Source organism: Cucumis melo, chromosome 10, assembly GCF_025177605.1.
Source record: "Cucumis melo cultivar AY chromosome 10, USDA_Cmelo_AY_1.0, whole genome shotgun sequence".
In the NCBI taxonomy this organism is placed as follows: domain Eukaryota; kingdom Viridiplantae; phylum Streptophyta; class Magnoliopsida; order Cucurbitales; family Cucurbitaceae; genus Cucumis; species Cucumis melo.
Genome location: NC_066866.1, coordinates 3,842,360 through 3,860,688, shown reverse-complemented (window position 1 = coordinate 3,860,688; position 18,329 = coordinate 3,842,360). Strand labels below are relative to the sequence as shown.

The following is an 18,329-nucleotide window of genomic DNA, read 5'->3' as shown; positions in this document are numbered from 1 at the left end:
GAAGAAAGAGAAATTTAGAGAGATACATTAGAAAGGCCCAAGGGTAATATAAAGGTTATGAAGGGATAGCAATGGTTATATGTTAGAGAGAAAGAGTGAGAGATGTAAATTCTAGAGAAAGAAAAATTAAACCGTAAGAGTTAAAGAAAGATACGTTGAGAAATAATTGAGTTAGAGATAGAAAAGAGAAGGAGAGAAAGTAGAGACGGGAAAATGTTACAAAAAAGAGATTAGGAGAGACATTAAACGAGATAATTTTTAGTACATAAATTCTAGGGTAGAAGGTTTCACCTTCCACCTCTAAGATGGAAGATCATGTCAATAACCATTGAGTTAAGTTCACTTTGACCATACGAAATATGTTAGACGAGGTAAGTAAGAGGAAGATGTTTTAAAAGGAGGAAGTTGGGGAGAGACATGTTTAGAGACAACCTAAAGAGAGAATGAGAAAGTTTATCTAGAGAGACATGTTCGAGGAATATATGTTAAAGAGAGAGAGAGGAAGTTGAGTTGAGGAAAGAGAAAGAAAGAGTTTTGTAAAGATCAAAGGTAAAAGAAAACATATCAATTTTAAAGAAATAAAAGTAAGGGGAAAAAAGATAAGTTGGATGTAGGTAATGTTGGTGTAGCAAACAAAAGTTGAAGAGACTGATAAATTTTGTATTGTGCAAAAGCATAGTTATAAAAGAGATGTTAGAGATAAGAATTTTAGAACAAGTTAAAAGAATGAGGAATGTTGTAAAGAGAAAGGTAAGTTCAAAAAAGAGAGAGATGGTGTTGAGATGGAAAAGCTTTTAAAAAAAACATAAATATACTTTTGAAAATGAGTTTTCTTAAGAAAAAGTTAGCTTATTATCTCAACAAAATTCCAAAATCTAAAAATTAAAAATTCATTAGGTTATGAAAAAAAAAAACCAATAGCTGAGGGTCTGTACGGTAACCTATAGTTTTTAGTTTTTAGTTTTTAAAAATTAAGTTCGTAAACACCCTTTCTATGTCTAAATTTCTTGTTTTGTTATCTACTTTGTACCTATATTTTTAAAATCTAAACCAAATTTTCTTTTAGCGAGTTGGGCTTATAATTAATTCTTTTTTACTCGAGACGAAGCTTTCTCAACATATCGTAAGAAATTAAGGAAAAATAGACTTGATTTTCAAATACCAAAAACCAAGACACCGTCTCTTTCGATTCTCCAACCTCTTGTGAAGCTAAATTTCTACTTTTACCCTTTGGATATTTGTGCTTTAGTTAGGATAGCTGGAGTGACTGCAGGAGCAGGCACCATTATTTGGGCAATGGTAGAGCTAGTTAAGAATCCACATGTAATGAAGAAGCTACGAGATGAGATCAGAAGCTAAATAAAACAGGATCTAGTAAAGGAGAATCACCTTGAAAAACTTCAATATCTAAAAATGGTGTTGAAAGAGGTTCTAAGGTTGCATCCACCTGCTCCACTTCCACTCCCAAGAGAAACCCTGTCCCATTTTAAGCTCAATGGTTACGACATTGATCCCAAAACTCATCTTCATGTCATTGTATGCGCGAGATCCGAGTTACTGGACTCATCCAGAAGAATTCTTACCTGAGAGATTTATGGGAATACAGAACTTTCAGTCATTACCATTTGGAGGTGGTAGAAGAAACTGTCCTGGTATGAACGTGGGGATTGTTATGATGAAGTTGGTATTGGCTAATTTATTGCCAATTTAATTGGAAATTGCATGATGGGATGAAAGAAGAAGATATGGATATGGAAGAGGATGCTGGTCTAACTGTTGCGAAATTGCCTCTTAAACTCGTTCCAATGACCTATTGTCCTTAGCTTTACTCATCATCAAACTTTTGTTGCTGTAAAAATTGAAGTAATATATATTACAAATTTAGGCTTCATTTGGGATTACTATCATTTACGTAATTAGTGGCAACTGTACTTTTAGTAAAATTAAGTATAATGTAAAACGTATTAGTGTTTTGCTAAATTTCAGGTATACCAAGGATTTAATATCTTTCGAGTTTCCAAGATGCCGAGATGCTGTAAGGTAATACAAGTTTCATGAAAGATAAGTCGAGATGCATGTAAATTTTCTCGAACACACAAATATTTACTTTTTCTTTACTTTGATTAAGATGAAGCACAAAGTTGATGTGTCTTATTTTTATTGAAGATACCGTCAAAAAATCTCATAATGTCATGTCTTTGTTACATTTTACCCATTGGAGACCAAATACGAAATAATTGAGTCAGAATTCATCTATTTTAATGATATCTTATCTGTCCCCCTAGAAGGTAGAAAACTTAAGCAAGTCGCTCAAAGGAAAAAGGAAATAAACAACCAAATTCCACCAAATAATCAGAAGAAGCGAAAGCATGACACTTGGTTTGGACAAGGTCTCAATGTTTTGTTTTACAGTTACTTTTGATTAGAACACCAGTAGGAGGTCCACCAACAAACAATTGGCAATAAGTGTGCATCCAATAAGAGTATCTCAGCATAGTACCAAAATTAGACCTTGCTCTGAAAAGCCCTTTTAGCTCAAGCTTAATCCCATTTGTCTCCAATTGTTTCTGTAGTCTTTGCCTTTCCAAAATTGGTAGTCTCACTTGACTTGATACCATATGAATATTAATCAACATTGATTCTTCTTTGTATGCTGAGAATGGTGCTATGAATTGGGTAGCAATGAGTGTGTTTCCATAGTAAAGATAGAGTATCATTGAGCTGAAATCCACACTCACTTTCTTGTTTGGATTTGTGAAGTTTGCTAGTAAATTCACATCTGCATTTAGTAGATACCCCATGTCGAGATACGCTGCGTTTAGATTGGCTGTTGCTACGTCAAACCGTGGAGATTTCGGGCGGAAGATGAGGTATACAATGAGGATTACTAGTCCTCCAACGATTACAAGCACCCAAAAGATTGCGCAAAAGACTGCTCCAAACCACATTAATGGATTGGTTTGACGGGGTAGAGGCATAAGTAGGATGTTGTTTTGTTGATTTCTTCTGTTGTCATCATCAACGACATCATTCCTTCGATGGCGATAAGGCTCTCGTGAATCAGATGGGTCTTGAATTTGTACTCGAGGACGTGATTGTTGCACATTTTGTTCAGGTGATTTTAAGTTTGGCTCTCCATATGGAACTTGATATTCCTTCTTCAAACGTGGTGCTTTTCCATATGGATCTTGTGGTGCTTTTCCATATGGATCTTGAGGATGGCGCTGCAGTTGTTCACGATGGTCAGATGGCGGCGATTGAGTGGGCGGTGGAGGATACGATGGGTTTTGACGATTTTTCTTCAAACGTGGTGCCTTACCAATAGTAGGTCGTTGTTCTGCCACCGGCCATGGAGTGGTTGGGTCAGAATATGGGTCGGGATCAGGCTGTGGCGGATCAGAAGGGTCTTGAGGCTGTAATGGGGGTTGCTGAGAACGGCGGTCAGGCTGCAACGGCCGCCGGAAATGGGGGTTGGTTTCAGGACGATTCATGTTGGGAAGAAGTGTGCAGCAGAAATGAAAGGGGACAGAATGGAAATGAGTGGAAATTTGATGTTAAGCCCATAAGAAGCTTGCTTTGGTAAAGGGAATGACTTGAATATAACTTCAAGAATGATTTGTGGAAAGGCAAAGTATCAAACACAAGCCAACCGTGAGAGGCAACTCATCTGCCTTTACGCTTATTGCCCACCTAGTCCACTACATGTGCCTAAATATTCTGGGATCAAATCTACGACGACGAAGCTGATTGACGGCCATGGCAACTAGTTCCCGCCATCAAAATCGAAAGTATACATCTAAATTAATTGAGTTAGCATCTATTTTATATCAAAACAATGGTGATGAATTCATCTTGTGTTTCTTTCGTTCTTTCTTTATTTTACAAATTGGAAAGAAGGCAAGGTATCTTTCATATTGAATACAACTTTATCAATTGGACTTATATATATTCTATGTCTTGCCCACTCTGCATAGAATTATATCAATGGAACTTGACGATGAATTTAAATGAATTCGATTCATGGATTTTTGTTGCAATTAGATAATACCTTAGATATTTATGAACTCTTACATATACAAATATAAATGTAGAACTTTTTTTTTTTTTTTTTGGTGCAAAATTTTAACTAACCAGAAATATACCTCAACAAAAGTTCTCTTGAACAAGATGGGAAAGAAAAAGGGTAACAATGTGTAACCCAGATTTAACTTGTTTATAGCAAGAAAGGGCCTCAACTTTGATCTCGATTACAACTGCATTGCTGTTGTCTATAAATTATATCGTTGACGTGATGAAATGCAGTCCTTGATCCTCGATCCCGGTGGGTTCGATGTCGGGCAAGGCTTCCCCAACCTAGCTTAGGAGGAAGAGAAATAAATTATATATATTAAAAGTAGAAGTTTTCCTTTTTGTGAAAGGAAGAGAAATGTAACAGATAGAAGAATAACCCAAGGAAATATGATACACACCAACATGTCATGCAACAACCTGCAAATAGAACGCTCCTAAACTCATTTGATAACCACTTGGATTTTTGGGTTTTGGGTTTTTGAAACTTGTGGTGTTTTTATATTTTCTTATTAACATATGGACTTTAACCCAAATGCCAAACACAAGAATTTTACAACATCAGCCCGTTTGGTAACATGTTTGTTTTTAATTTTTGAATTTTGAAAATTGAACCTATAAACATATCTTCCCCTTCTAAGTCTCTTGCTTTGATATCTATTTTAACCGTGTTTTCAAAATACCATGTCAAATTTTAAAAACTAAAAAAATATAGTTTTCGAAATGGAAAATAATCTCAATAAATGCCCAAGAGGAAAAGGATAAATCCATGAGTTTCCTAGACACTCAAATATTGTAGGATCAGACGAGTTGTCCCATGAGATTAGTCGAATTGCCATAAGTTAGCCCAACACTCACGGATATTTATTAAAAAATAATGAAAATTAAAATATATATATATATAAATAAACAAACTGTTTTTATTTTTAGAATTTGACTAATAGTGTAACTCTTTTACTCAAATTGATGCAAACCATAGAAAGAAAATCAAAGAAAAGATGTTTAATTTTTAAAAAGCAAAAAAAGAAAAGGCGAAATGATTACCAAACAAGGCCTACACTTTTTAGATTTCAGGACGATTTCAAAAACACCCATAAAATGTAAAACAACAACACCACACAAGAACCCATAGGTGGAAGTCTTTATAGGCTTAATTTTAAAAAAGAAAAACCAATAAATTTCATGATTGAAAATGCTTTGTTAACAAGCTTTAAATAATGAAAATTTCTATACGAGAAAATCACAAATACATTTCGTGGTTGATAATGCTTAGTTAACAAGCTTTAATCTAATGAATAACAACGAAAAATACCTGACTTCAGCAATGATCACGAGTCCCGAGATGGGGTGGATGGTAGTAGGAAATTGAACGCCGACATCAGCAGGGAAATTTCCGCAAGACAGGTGCAATGCCGTAAAATTATGCACTTCCATGTACAATTATAACCCAACCCCTCTAGAAAACTCCAACGGGTTAAACGTATGTATAAGCATGCAACATGGAATGGAACACCAGAAGTCAAAGAGCAGGTTCAAGTCCCCAAGAAAGGAAGATCGAATCTGTTAAGAATGATAACATAAACTTTAGATTCCGTATTAGCTCTTCTTCAATGAACGTGAAATATAAACCTCCACAGAAGAAAAATGCCCCAACGATTTTAAAACTACAAAAACATACAATTATACAGGCTCAAGTGCATATGGAGAGAAATGAAGTAGCTAACCTTGCAATTGCCCATGGATCTCTCCCGATGATACCACATCGCATTGCATCAAAATATGATTTATATCTTTAAGAGGCCCACTTGATTCCTGTGCAAATAATGTGTTTAACCAAGTCAAATCTTGCATTCTTCTTCTACCCAGAAGTTCTTTTCAGTAGGATTGAGAAATATAGGAATGTGAATAAAGGATAGCAAAAATGGGTTGTGACTTGTGATGATATCCCACTTGACTTTAGATAGTAAATTGAAAATGAGAGAACATGAAACGTTCAGGTTTTGAAAAGTTCACTAAACATCCCTTTTCATTCTAACTAACCACCAATTAACTGGCAAAATCTAGTTGCCAACATGTCATGCAAAGCTAAAGTACTTTTCTTTGACCTAGTTACAGCTAAGGTACCTTTCATTTGTTTATAAGGTACTTTTCTGTATTCATAGAACATTAAAATATGAAGAGTCTGGAGAAAAGGTAATGACACTCTTAACTAACTAGAATTACATGCAAAGAAATGGAAGAACGTTAAAACTAAGAAGACAAGCAAAGGTTAAAAATAAAATTAAGAAGAAGATAAACTCGGGATAAAGGAGTTCAAGAAAAAGTTAATGGCTTCAGCAAATTCTTTTGCCATAGGAACATCCTTCAAGTATAAAATTCCCTATCAACTACAACATTACAAGTGTGAAGGTCTAGTCTTTTTTTATTTTCTTTTTTGTTTTTTATAGGAATGTTTAGTCAATTGTGAACCGCCCATCCCAATGTCTCAACAATCCAAGAGGCATCTATTATGCAATAAAAAGTTGAATGAAACAATATTCAGGCAAAGAAAGATGGCCATAGCTCCATATATTTGATGGTGTCTGGTGATGATCCAAACTTCTTAAACAGTACAAAACTTGTCGGCTCAAGTTTTTTATCTAGTTCATATACACGTAGAATCAAGCAACACAGTATCTAAGCATGGGAGCTACTTTAAAAACATGGGAATGGCAACTAAGACAGAAAAAATAGGAAGGAAGGATTGAGTACAAACTAGTTCCATGGTTAACCAGCATCCATTGACCGAATAGCATTAATGAGAGTCTCAGATACAAATTTGTCAAGTGTATAGCCCTTCTCCATCATCTGATCCCAGACCTGGCAAGCTAAAGAAAGTTTCTTTTCGCGTAAAAGACCTCCAATTATCAGTTTGAAAGTTACCTCATCAGGATAGCATCCTCTAATTTGCATTTCCTCATATAGTAACATGGCCTCACTAACTTTGGAGGCCTTGCAAAGCCCATTTATAAGCGCATTATATGAAACCACGTCAGGGGAGATTCCTATCTCTATCATATCACGAAAGACACCTTGGGCCATTTCAATCTTCCCTGTCTTACAAAAGTAATCTACAACTGTTGTATAAAATATGAGATCGGGTATCAGAACTGTCTGTGTCATTTTTTGAAGAAGCCTTTTCGCTATATGGGGGCTGCCTTCTATAAGAAATGCTTTTATAAGAGTAGCAAATGTTCCCACATCTGGAGCAACATCTTTCTGGCCCATTTCCTCATACATCCTGTATGCTTTTCTAGTTGCCAATGATTTGCATAATGCACCTATCACAGTATTGTATGAAACAGTATCACACAGCCCTTTTTCCCACATTGTATTCATCAATTTATATGCCTTATCCAGCCTATTAGCTTTGCACAGCCCCTTAAGAAGTTGATTGTAACTATACACATCAGGCTCCATCCCTATCCTCTCCATCTTTTTCATAGACTTTCCTGCCAACTCTAACATCAGCCCATCGCAGAAAAAATTCAGCAAAATATTATAGGTAACCAAATCTGGCTCACAACCATGTTTACTCATAAATGATTTGATAGCCAGTGCCTTGGAGATCCGGCCAGATTTACAGAACCCACTCATCAAAGAATTAAAAATCAAGTTGTTGAACTTCATCTGACCCTTCATCTCACCAACCGTAAGCTCATAAGCTAAATCGACCTTTCCACCATCACAGAGCCCAACAACGAGAGCTGTACAGGCTTTCATGTCTGGACTAAGCCCCTTGTTAACCATACAACGCCAAAACTCGACGGCTTTATCATATTGTTTGGCTTTGCACAATCTATCAACTATTATAGTGTATGTTACAACATCAGGTTCCCTTCCTTTCGCGACCATTTCATCATAAAATTCAAGAGCCAATTCTAACAAGTTCTCGCGGAATAAGAGATTCAAATATATATTAAATGCCCAAATGTCAGGAAGATATCCAAGTTTTTTCATATCTTCCAAAAGCCTTCCAATAAGCCCGAAATTCTTAATTTCACATAAAGCAGAAATGAACCTGGAATAAGTAAATGGGGTAAGAGAAAAACCCTGTGGTATCATTCTTGAGTAATAGCTTTCCGCCAAATCGAAACGTGAGCGGCTAATCAAAACACCAATGAAGCGATTGTAGTCTCTGCTAGTTACAGGACAATCGGATTGAGTCATCTCATCGAAAATCCGTATGGCTTCATCAATTAGACCAACCTTGACGCACTTGGTGATACTAGCTCGAAAGACGAGGCGGTTTGCGCCAAGTCTGTGATACATATCAGAGAGAATACATGTCAAGAGATTGGAATGCTAAAGCGAGAAAATGCTGAAGCATTCCCAAGAATCCATTGGAGAAGAATTTGTAGAAGCTCCAAAACGGTTCGACTGTTCAGTGAAAGAGAATTGAAAGCTGAGTTGCTGAATGATGAACAACCTGGCGATGGCGGAGAGGAAGAGCTTGTGGAAATGCTCAAGCAATTGACATTCACAAAAACAATGGGCCTTTATTTTGGGCCTCAACGCACTTTGTGTAAATGGATCCAAATTGTCTACCCAATATATTTAGGTGGCCTGTAGTCCTAATGGCCTCCAAATTTTGGGCCTAGACGTTTAGGTACATTGTAGTTGACGAGTAGACTATACATTTTGAGAATGTTCATCTTCATTCTTGTAAAATGAAATGATTAAAATGGTCAAACTTAATACTTAAATATAGTAATCAAAATCAACTAAAATTGAAAATAACTTATTTGGAAAGTTATCTTGGAATCGTTGATTAAAATTATTTTGAAACACACTTTTTATTATTATGTAAGATTTAGTTTTACATTTTAAAACATATTTTCATACTATTAAAATAAATTTTGAATGATTAAAAAATATTTCCAAATTATTTGAATTATTTTATAACCACTCCTAATTCCTACGAAAGTCAATCAAACTCACTAAAACTACAATATTACAATTTTTTAACTACATAATTTTTTTGGTTTGATTATCTATCGTTAATTATGTCGATGCTTAATTTCTTCTTTAGTACGTTTTTCTTACAACTTTGACACTTTTTTGGAATTATTTAAAGAATGCTAAACCGTGATTATGAGAATTTTGATGATTCAAAGTATCCTTTAAAATAGATTATATGTAAATTTATTTAAAATAAATTTCTCTTGTGCATTGATTTCTTATAAAATAAGTGAGTAAACACCTATCTTTATAATTAGTTTTCTAATAAGTCTTTTTTCATATAAATAAATAATAAACCTGAAAACTTGAACTTCTGACTTGACTTAAAAAAAACTGCATATTTTAACTGTAATGTATGACTGACACGGATTGTTATCTCCGACTAAGATTTATCAACTTTTTTTCTCTAAGACGTGGAGAAATAGTCGAAGATATTAGATCAAAGTGGATGGACCGAAGATGGGAGAAGTTGGATGGAAAGGAAAGAAGAGGGGTAAGAGTCAAAGTTGAACAGCAATATTGTGTGGAGCAGTGGGTCTTACTTTGTCCCTTTAGATTTGAACAATGTCTCTACTAGTCATTTCCCACTTGTTATTGCTTTGATTTCTATTTTGGGCCGTATGTCCTCCCGCACATGGCCCAATACTTCCTTTGGGCCCAATGTCTCCACAAACTGCCCCTTTCAGGGCCCATCTTTCTCCCATTAAATGCATCGTATAATAATGTATCTTTTTCGTGTGTAAGACTGTATGCGATAAAAGAGTTGTCGACTACAAGTGTTTCTTGCGATTTGATACGTCGAAGCATTTCAATCAAGAACCGAGAAAGTCTTTATACATTATGGTAGTACGCAACCTAAGATTCTTTAATAAAGAAATAGTTGACATTGTTCTCTGTATGTAGGGTGGCATTCAATTCTGACCCAACCGATCAAAATTTAGACGGTGAGAACTACGTGACAGAACGCGAGTTGTTGAAACTTATTGTCGGGCAAGACTAATCATTCTTGCATGGAAATTCTCACCAAATGAATATATAAAAAAGAGAGTTATGAGCAAGTTTTAAAGTTAATCAAAACTCTAAGCTACGTAAGAATCGAAGAATTTATGAGGTGTTGAGAAGTCTTTTCAGAGTTATCACGCGTTCAAGGTTGACAAGAAGTTTGACCAAGTGTTTAAGCTAGAAGGAAATCTCATCACGACTGTGAGTGGTTTTTAAAATGTTTAAATCATATTTGAACACTTTAAGTACTGATGTTTATTTAACATTGTCATTTGTTATATAAACGGGTATATTTTGAAAAAAGACTATGATTTATGCTTTGAGAATTTAGTTAACCAAAACTCTCTCTCATTCTCTCAAACTCACCCTTGTTCACTTGCCTTTAAATTCTTCCACTACAAAACTCATCCCAAAGTGCTTGTGTGCACTAACCTCTGAACGCTTACTTGGCTTCTTTGACATCAAGTTGTCAAAGTGCCGCATTTTTTGTTAGTTGAAAACTCTAACCACGCGACGAAACACCCCTAATCGACTTCCAATCCTTTTAACTCACTTTTATTTTAAATTTTCGGATATCATTCTCTTAGCTCCATATTCTATAATATTTGTCGATTCGAACATATTTCAACAAATAATTATTCTACTCGATCCTTTATCCTTCCAACTTAATTTTACTTTGAATATCTGTCTGTCCCCCCCTCTCTTGGACATACATTTGATGATAATTATCCATTTGAACACAATTCAATTAATAATTATTTTTAATTTTGTTTCTATTTTAGTTCTAATTTAATTCAATTTACAATTTAAATTACGTCTGTCAGTTTCACATCAGTTTATTTGGTTAGTTTTTCAATTGTCTTTATTATATATATTTTATTACTATTCAATATTTTATGCATTTTCCCTTTTATTTAATTTTTCTAAAATTCATGATATATGATACCTATTATTTAAAGATAATAACAATAAACAACAAAACAAAAAAAAAGTTTAGAGAGATAAAAAAAAAATATTACCGTAAATGATAAGATCATCGAAAATATTTACAAAACGTTAATAAAAATCTATTTATGTTTATGAATATTGATCTAAAATATTTTTATAATTCGTAAATATTTTAGTTCATTTTTTAATAATTGAAAATGCCAACGAATAAAGAAAATTGTAAAAAATAAACATTGAAATGAAATTTCCTAAGAACATAGTCAAAGTTGATTGAATGTACAAAAATGGCCCTAAACTCTCAACCGTCAAACCAAGTTCTTGATTTATATGAATTTAATCTATTTGGGTATCTATTATTATAAGTTGTTTTGTTCCAAAAATGGGAAGATAATGAAGTTAGATAAATGGAATTTCAATTATTATTTTAAGATGGGAGATTGAGTCAAACCAAAATTCATTGTTTACATTTGATATTTGGCATCTTCTACATATCCTATTAGAATACCTACAATTACTTGTCATCATTTTCATTCAACATTTCACATCAACCCTTTAAAAAAGAGGGTAATAAATAAATAAAAACACACACACACACATACATACATACATACATACATACATATATATATATATATATATATATATATATATATATATATATATATATATAGTGTAATATCTTCCATTTTTATTCTATTTCATTTTATTATTTTAAACTCAATTTTCTTTTGAATGTTTAAAAAAACAACAATTTAATTTTCAAATTTAATATTGGTCTCTATTATTTAAAATCGACGATCTTTATTTCTTGGTATGGAAAAAGGGTTTTTTTTTTTAAAAAAAAAAGAAGAAGATAGAATTGACAAAATATTTACGGTTCATATAACAAAATCACTAAAAACAAAATTTATTATACTTTATAAAGTGTAAATATTTTATCAAATGTATTATTTAGGACAATTTTCCAAAAAAATTATGTTGTTAAAATTTAATATAAATTACAAAAACTCAGCCATCACATGAAAGAATAAAAATAAACACCAAATATTTATATGAATTTTAGCGATGGGATATTAATTTATTATCAATTCTAAAGTACAAAAATTAAATTATTAAGTATTAAAGTGGATGGATTGCATAATTAGAAAAGTAAAATAGGTACGAGAGAGTCCTAAATCAAATAAAAAAAAATTGAACATTTCTATGTATAACTTCTTTAACTTTTTTGTTTCAAATAACTATTAATCCATTAAATAATTTTTATTTTTTTATTATTTTTTTTTTTTTGTTATGAACGTTGTGTATAAAATAATAATGAGATTTTGTTACTATCTGCCTGTTCATTTGCGACATTAAAATATATATATATATATATATATATATATATATATATATATATATATATATATATATATATGTGTGTGTGTGTGTGTGTGTGTGTGTGTGTGTGTGTGTGTGTGTGTGACCAAAACACAAAAGAGACAAAGAAGAAATCCAATGGTATGGCCTATACAGTGTGTGAAACTTATTATTGTTTTTTAGTACTTGATTTCCAAAAACAATGCCATTCAAATAAGTAGTTTTCTTCCATTGAAAAGTATGCATGGAAAAATCTTAAGGTTTTTTAAAAAATCTTATTTTGAAAGGTCAAAGAACAGCAGTAGAAAATAAGTGCTTCTTGCTAATATCATATTATTTATTAAGCTTTCAAACATTTATATTTCTGATTTCTGCTTATTATTATAAGGAGTCCATGACTATGAGACTACTTATTCAAATTATTCCTACTTTTTTATTATTATTATTATTATTTTATTTATTGGATTTAGTTTAATTTATTATTCAATCTACGGCTTGAAAAATATATGGGAAAGTAATTGGATAAAAACGATGATTTCGTAAATATGTGGTTCAATTTCAAACTTTTTGACGAAAGAAGAAAAAGCCTACTTTTTCAACATGTGAACTTCTGAAGTATTTTACTCATTTTATGTTTTACATTTTGGTTGTATTATTTAAGAAATATGCATTTCTTCTTATCCAAATTTTTAAATTAGTTTCTATTTGATTTTTTAAGTCTTAAAATATTACATTTTTACTCATAAATGTTGAGATTATTTATTTTATTTGGCCCTCTAAGTTTTAAAATCTTACCTCTTTTCACTTTTTGTATGTATCTAATTTAAGTTTCAAACCCTTTGACTGGCGTGAGCTTTTGGTTAATTCATTTTGAATGGTTATGATTTAAAACTTTTAAATTAGTTTAAAAGATATAATATTAGTAAGAAACAATTTAATTATAATGAACATAATTCTTCTAAATTAATTAATAAGGACTAAAAGTGAGTATTATTTGGTGAAAAATCTTGAAATTCGAGACCTAAGGAACGTAGGTAAACAAAAGTCAAAATTTAAAGGTAAGAATATGTGACTCAAAAACCTAAGGACTAAATAAAATTTAAATTCAAAACTCAAAAAAGATAAAAATCCAAAACTAAATTAAAACTATACTCAAAATCACCAGTGTGTCAAAGGCACTCAAGTATTGCTCTAAAGATATTACTACATACAAAATAGTTTAAACATCTAACGTGCTTCTTGTGTGATAATAGTAAGACAGTCTAATATCGTACTTCAAATTGACAAAAATAAAAGAAATATAGTTGCTATAAATATCACATTAGCCACCCACCCCTAAGTTCATAAATAAAAACAAAAATTGCTTTAAATTTACTTCTAGCTGTAATAAGTTACCTCTCCCATCAATTTCCATTTTCTGTAAAATCAAAATTTTTAATTCTACCAAAAAGAAAAAGAAAAAGTGATGGAAATTACCAACCATGTTCAGTCAGTCAAAAAGAACCGGAAGTAGAGAGGTTGGTGACCTTCTTGACCTCCAACCAAAACCTGCCACGAGTACAGAGGGTCAAAATTTAAAAAAAAAAAAAAAAAAAAAAAAAAAAAAAAAAAAAAGAACCGAACAGTCGGGTAAACATAGCATCGCCCTCACCCTGGATTTCTTAATTAATAATAGTAGTCCATTATTATTATTATTATTATTATTTATTCATTCTCTTCCATTTTTATTTTTTTAAAAAAGGTGAAATAATAAATGGCATCACAAGACTTGACATGCATGCATTCTATGACCATCCCACAACGACGTGGCTCTTTGACTCTCTCTCTCACTACAAAGGGAAGCAATTTGATGTCATTGGCTTGGTCCAATTTGTGCGTCTAAGACCCAAAAAGCTTTTTTGTTTGTTTATTTCCTCTCTAATTTGGCCTCCTCTTTTCAAAGTTCCATAACTCTGCTGCTACTCCTATGCAAATTCTGGGCTTTCGATTTCTCAAGTAAGCTATCCAGTTTCAACAGTTCTCTAATCTATTCTTCAAATTGATAGCTACTTCTCTTCTTTTTTTTTTTCTTCTCTATCTATTCGACTATTCGTCTCTGTTTTTCTTTTTAATTTCGGGATTCAAAGAAACACTTTCTGCTGAACGTGGAATTTGATTACTGGGTCATACTCCTACTCATTTGTTTCTCCTCACTTGACTATTTGAACAGAGAATTTCACAATTCTAGAGAGAAATAAGAGGGAGATAATTCTGGGGATGGTGTTGGTTGGGGAAGGAGATGGTCAAGGGTTTTAGGTGAGGAAAGGGAAAAAGAAAAACTGAATGAGGCAGAATTTCAATAGCAGCTTATGAATTTTTTTTTCCCCTAGAAATAAGCTTCAAATGAATACGAGTCAAAGAGAAGTTAAAGAATTTTGAGATGGATGAAGAAAAAAAAGGTGGGCTCGCCGGTTGTACTCGGAAAGCGTTTTTTCGGTCGGCGTCTTGGACTGACCGGTCGCCGTCAAAGCCTCATCATAGTCGAAATTTAGTGCCTAATAGTAACAAAGCTCGATCATGTCTACCGCCGCTGCAGCCGCTTTCAATTAGCCGCCGGAATGTTGAGGAGTGGCCACGAGCAGGTTCTGATGATCTTGGCGTTTGGCCAAACCCAGAAACTCCGAGAGAATTTGTTAATAAGTCGTCTCAAAGTTCTGAACGTGAAAAACCTGCGAGGGAATTTCAGTTTAAGAAGGATAAACTTGCGTTTTTTGATAAGGAATGCTCGAAGATTCTTGATCATGTGTATTTAGGGAGTGATTCCGTGGCTAAGAATCGACAAGTTTTGAGGCAGAATCGGATTACTCATGTGCTGAACTGTGTTGGGTTTGTCTGTCCTGAGTATTTCAAGGGTGAATTTGTGTACAAAACACTTTGGTTGCAAGATAGTCCCTCTGAGGATATTACTAGTATTCTCTATAATGTGTTTGATTACTTTGAAGATGTTCGTGAACAAGGCGGTCGGGTTTTCGTGCATTGTTGCCAAGGGGTGTCTCGGTCGACTTCTCTTGTAATTGCATACCTCATGTGGAAGGAAGGCCGGAGTTTTCACGACGCTTTTCAATATGTAAAAGCTGCTCGAGGGGTGGCTAATCCAAACTTGGGTTTTGCTTGTCAGTTATTGCAGTGCCAGAAGAGAGTTCATGCAATGCCTGCTAGCCCGAATTCAATTTCGAGGATGTATAGGATGGCTCCACATTCATCATATGATCCGCTTCATCTAGTACCTAAGTTGTTGAACACTCCAACTGTTCAAGGACTTGATTCTCGTGGGGCATTCGTTGTGCACGTTCCTTCAGCAATCTATGTCTGGAAGGGGGAGAAGTGCGACTCTGTGATGTTGAATACGGCAAAGGCAGCAGCGTCGCAGGTTATCCGATATGAGAAGGCAAAGGGCCCCATCCTTAGCATCAAGGAAGGTGAAGAACCGTTAGAGTTTTGGGATGCTCTTGTGAGTGGCCAAAACTCAGCTGATAGTTCTGGAGGAAAAGTTCAAAGATTTGATAGTTCGTATACCACAGAAGATCGCATCTTGAAAATAACAAGTGTGAAGGTGGGTGGAAGGAAGGTTGAGGAGTATGATCCAGATTTTGAGATCTTCCACAGGGCGATTTCAGGTGGGGTCGTTCCACCTTTCGATCGATTCAATACAGAATCAGAGAATTATCTTCCGAGTAGAGAAAATGGGTGGGACTCAACCAAAAGGAAGTTCAAAAATGAAACTGCAAAAGATATTATCACATCTTTGTCAGAATTGGATTGTGACACTAGAGCACCATTTGATGAAATGGATGTGACAGCAAATATTGATGAAGATGCAGAAGTACCTGTTTCTTCAATTGACCTTGCATCTCCACCACTTTCGCCCACAGCCTATTTGTGTGCACCTGAATCTTTTGACCGTTTTCCAAATAGTAGACTGGATCGGAGAATAGAAAATTCTAACGAGGAAAGCTCGATCCCAGACGATTCTTTGTCGTTACCAATTCATCCTTTGGGGTCACCAGATTCATTTTCTTGTTTCCAAGGAGGTACTAGTCCAAAGGTTGGAACCAAATCCCCTTCACTATCTCCCTCTACATCTGATAATTCTAGTTCTTTTACCTTTTCACCGTCATCGTCTAATTGGTCTGACTTATCATATATGTCTTCTCGGCAACCTTCACCATCTGACATGGACTCATTGCATCCGGCTGTTCAAAACTCTTCCATCATAGATAATTTTTGTTTACACCACAAAGAAACACATCCTATCTTTGTAGAGTCCTTTTCCTCTTATCATCCTACATTAAAGCCAGAAAACACCAATTTGACATCAAGAGGAGCCTGCCCTTCAATTGCAGAGCGTCGAGGGAGTCATCCTCCACCTAGGATGTTGCTGCCCTCCATTGAAGAAGCCTGCAAGGTTCAGAGGAAGATAGTTCGATCATCGTCATTTTCTTTACCCGATTTAGACGATGATCTGTTGGAGATATCTGGGTGCAGACTATCCAAAGATAAAAACAGTAGTAAAGTTATGAATTTGGATATTGACAGATTTGGAGCTTGCACTGAATTAGAATGCGATTTTGAGGAAGGAAAGCCTCGGGTATTTTACCAGTGGCCTTCAATGAGTAAAACGGCGATCAATCAACTTAGAGGTCTTAATTCTAGATCAGTGTATATGTTGTTCGATCCAGATCTAAATTTGGATTCAAACGGCGGTAACAAACTATTTATCTGGTTGGGGAGTGAAGTTTTGCATGAAAAAGATGACAGTCAACCGATGAGTGACTACAGTGGTTGTCTCCACTGGGAGATGATCGGACATATATTCATCAACAATAAGGGAATTCCTAGAGATACCCGAATACAGGTACGTAAACAATTATTTCAGAAGATGTTTTTTTCCTTTTATAAAGAAATGTGTATAACATTTAACATGCTAGAGCAAGTAGGTAATGGAAGACAGTCTTTTATGCAATTTATGCCGAGAGGGAAGTGTTTTCCTATAAGCAAAGAATTTCAAAGAAGTGTATTTCCTTAGGTTAATGGTGTATTTGGTACCTAAATTTTGAACTTTTATCTTAGTCTATTTAGTTAATTTAGTTAATGAACTTTCAACTTTAAAAAAATTAGAAATTTATTAGATGTTTATGAAAATTCAGATATATTTATTACATGTTTCCCAATTGAAACGACCCAAATTTCAAAGGTTTAGGGACTAAACATGTAATTTAACCCTAGTGGTCAAATTTCTAACATAACTCCTTCCTGAGTTTTATTTCTTTAGTAAATCAAGCACACTGCTTGTATGTATCAAAGTAGTCCGAACCTGTTGGGTGAGAGCTAAAACCTCTTGTCAGGAAAATATGACGTAGTTGGATTAGATTTTAAGGCCTACTAGTTAAATATTGGAAGAATTGACTCGATCAGTTAATAGGATTTTTGTACAACTAGGCATACCCTTCAACATAGGCTTTATAGGTTAATCGTCCTTTTAGCTTTCAATTGCTATGTTTTTCACAGTTTCAGTTTTTTTTCTATCTTTTTTTTTTTTTTTTTTGGGATGTTATTTTGAATGAAAATATGCAATCAACTCAGCTCATTTTGTGGAAAATGGTGTGTACAGATAATAAGAGAAGGGGAAGAGCCCGAGGAGTTCCTTGCAATTCTAAACCGTTCTTTACCTCAAAAAACGGAAGATGTTGATCTATGGTCTGTGAAAACCTGATGGACTGTGGCGATGGGTCTTCCAAAAGGTAAAACTGGCATCCAGGGCAGAACTGATGTGATCTGCTTGTGAGATGTATATATATACGTAGAGAATCCAATCCTCCAAAGATCATGTATAGACAATGACGCCATCAATAGTGTGAATTTACCCAGTGATCAAATGAGTTCACCTGCTTTTGAAGAAACGTAGATGTGAG

At 34.1% G+C, this 18,329-nt stretch overlaps 3 protein-coding genes across 5 annotated transcripts; 1 reads left to right on the top strand and 2 right to left on the bottom strand.

The window, feature by feature from the left end:
* Positions 1–2,132: 2,132 nt before the first annotated feature.
* LOC103488950 (uncharacterized) lies at positions 2,133–3,957 on the bottom strand. Its single transcript, XM_008447914.3, has one exon. It carries the CDS (start codon positions 3,489–3,491, stop codon positions 2,394–2,396), a length of 1,098 nt encoding a protein of 365 aa, XP_008446136.1. The 5' UTR covers positions 3,492–3,957; the 3' UTR covers positions 2,133–2,393.
* A 34-nt stretch (positions 3,958–3,991) lies between these two features.
* Positions 3,992–8,557, bottom strand: LOC103488954 (pentatricopeptide repeat-containing protein At1g13040, mitochondrial). 2 transcript variants are annotated; one of them, XM_051091225.1, is made up of 4 exons: positions 6,820–8,557; positions 5,793–5,880; positions 5,381–5,628; positions 3,992–4,353 (listed from the first exon to the last, which is right to left on the bottom strand). In XM_051091225.1, the coding sequence occupies exon 1, from the start codon at positions 8,377–8,379 to the stop codon at positions 6,835–6,837; it is 1,545 nt and encodes a 514-aa protein (XP_050947182.1). In that variant the 5' UTR covers positions 8,380–8,557; the 3' UTR covers positions 3,992–4,353; positions 5,381–5,628; positions 5,793–5,880; positions 6,820–6,834. The 2 variants fall into 2 exon arrangements, with proteins under 2 accessions (XP_050947182.1, XP_008446139.1); XM_008447917.3 differs by having other exon boundaries at positions 6,824–8,557.
* Positions 8,558–14,200: 5,643 nt separating this feature from the next.
* LOC103488957 (protein-tyrosine-phosphatase MKP1-like) lies at positions 14,201–18,317 on the top strand. 2 transcript variants are annotated; one of them, XM_008447923.3, is made up of 3 exons: positions 14,201–14,373; positions 14,588–17,272; positions 18,029–18,317. In XM_008447923.3, exons 2-3 carry the CDS (start codon positions 14,798–14,800, stop codon positions 18,128–18,130), a joined length of 2,577 nt encoding a protein of 858 aa, XP_008446145.1. In that variant the 5' UTR covers positions 14,201–14,373; positions 14,588–14,797; the 3' UTR covers positions 18,131–18,317. The 2 variants fall into 2 exon arrangements, with proteins under 2 accessions (XP_008446145.1, XP_008446144.1); XM_008447922.3 differs by having other exon boundaries at positions 14,201–17,272.
* The last annotated feature ends 12 nt before the right edge of the window (positions 18,318–18,329 follow it).

What these genes read in the sequence shown, in the direction of transcription:
- LOC103488957 (XM_008447923.3), top strand. Translation starts at nt 14,798, where the DNA reads ATGGATGAAGAAAAAAAAGGTGGGCTCGCCGGTTGTACTCGGAAAGCG. An exon ending in CTAGAGATACCCGAATACAG is followed by an intron (nt 17,273 to 18,028) that starts GTACGTAAACAA and finishes TGGTGTGTACAG; the next exon opens with ATAATAAGAGAAGGGGAAGA.
- LOC103488950 (XM_008447914.3), bottom strand. Translation starts at nt 3,491, where the DNA reads ATGAATCGTCCTGAAACCAACCCCCATTTCCGGCGGCCGTTGCAGCCT.
- LOC103488954 (XM_051091225.1), bottom strand. Translation starts at nt 8,379, where the DNA reads ATGTATCACAGACTTGGCGCAAACCGCCTCGTCTTTCGAGCTAGTATC.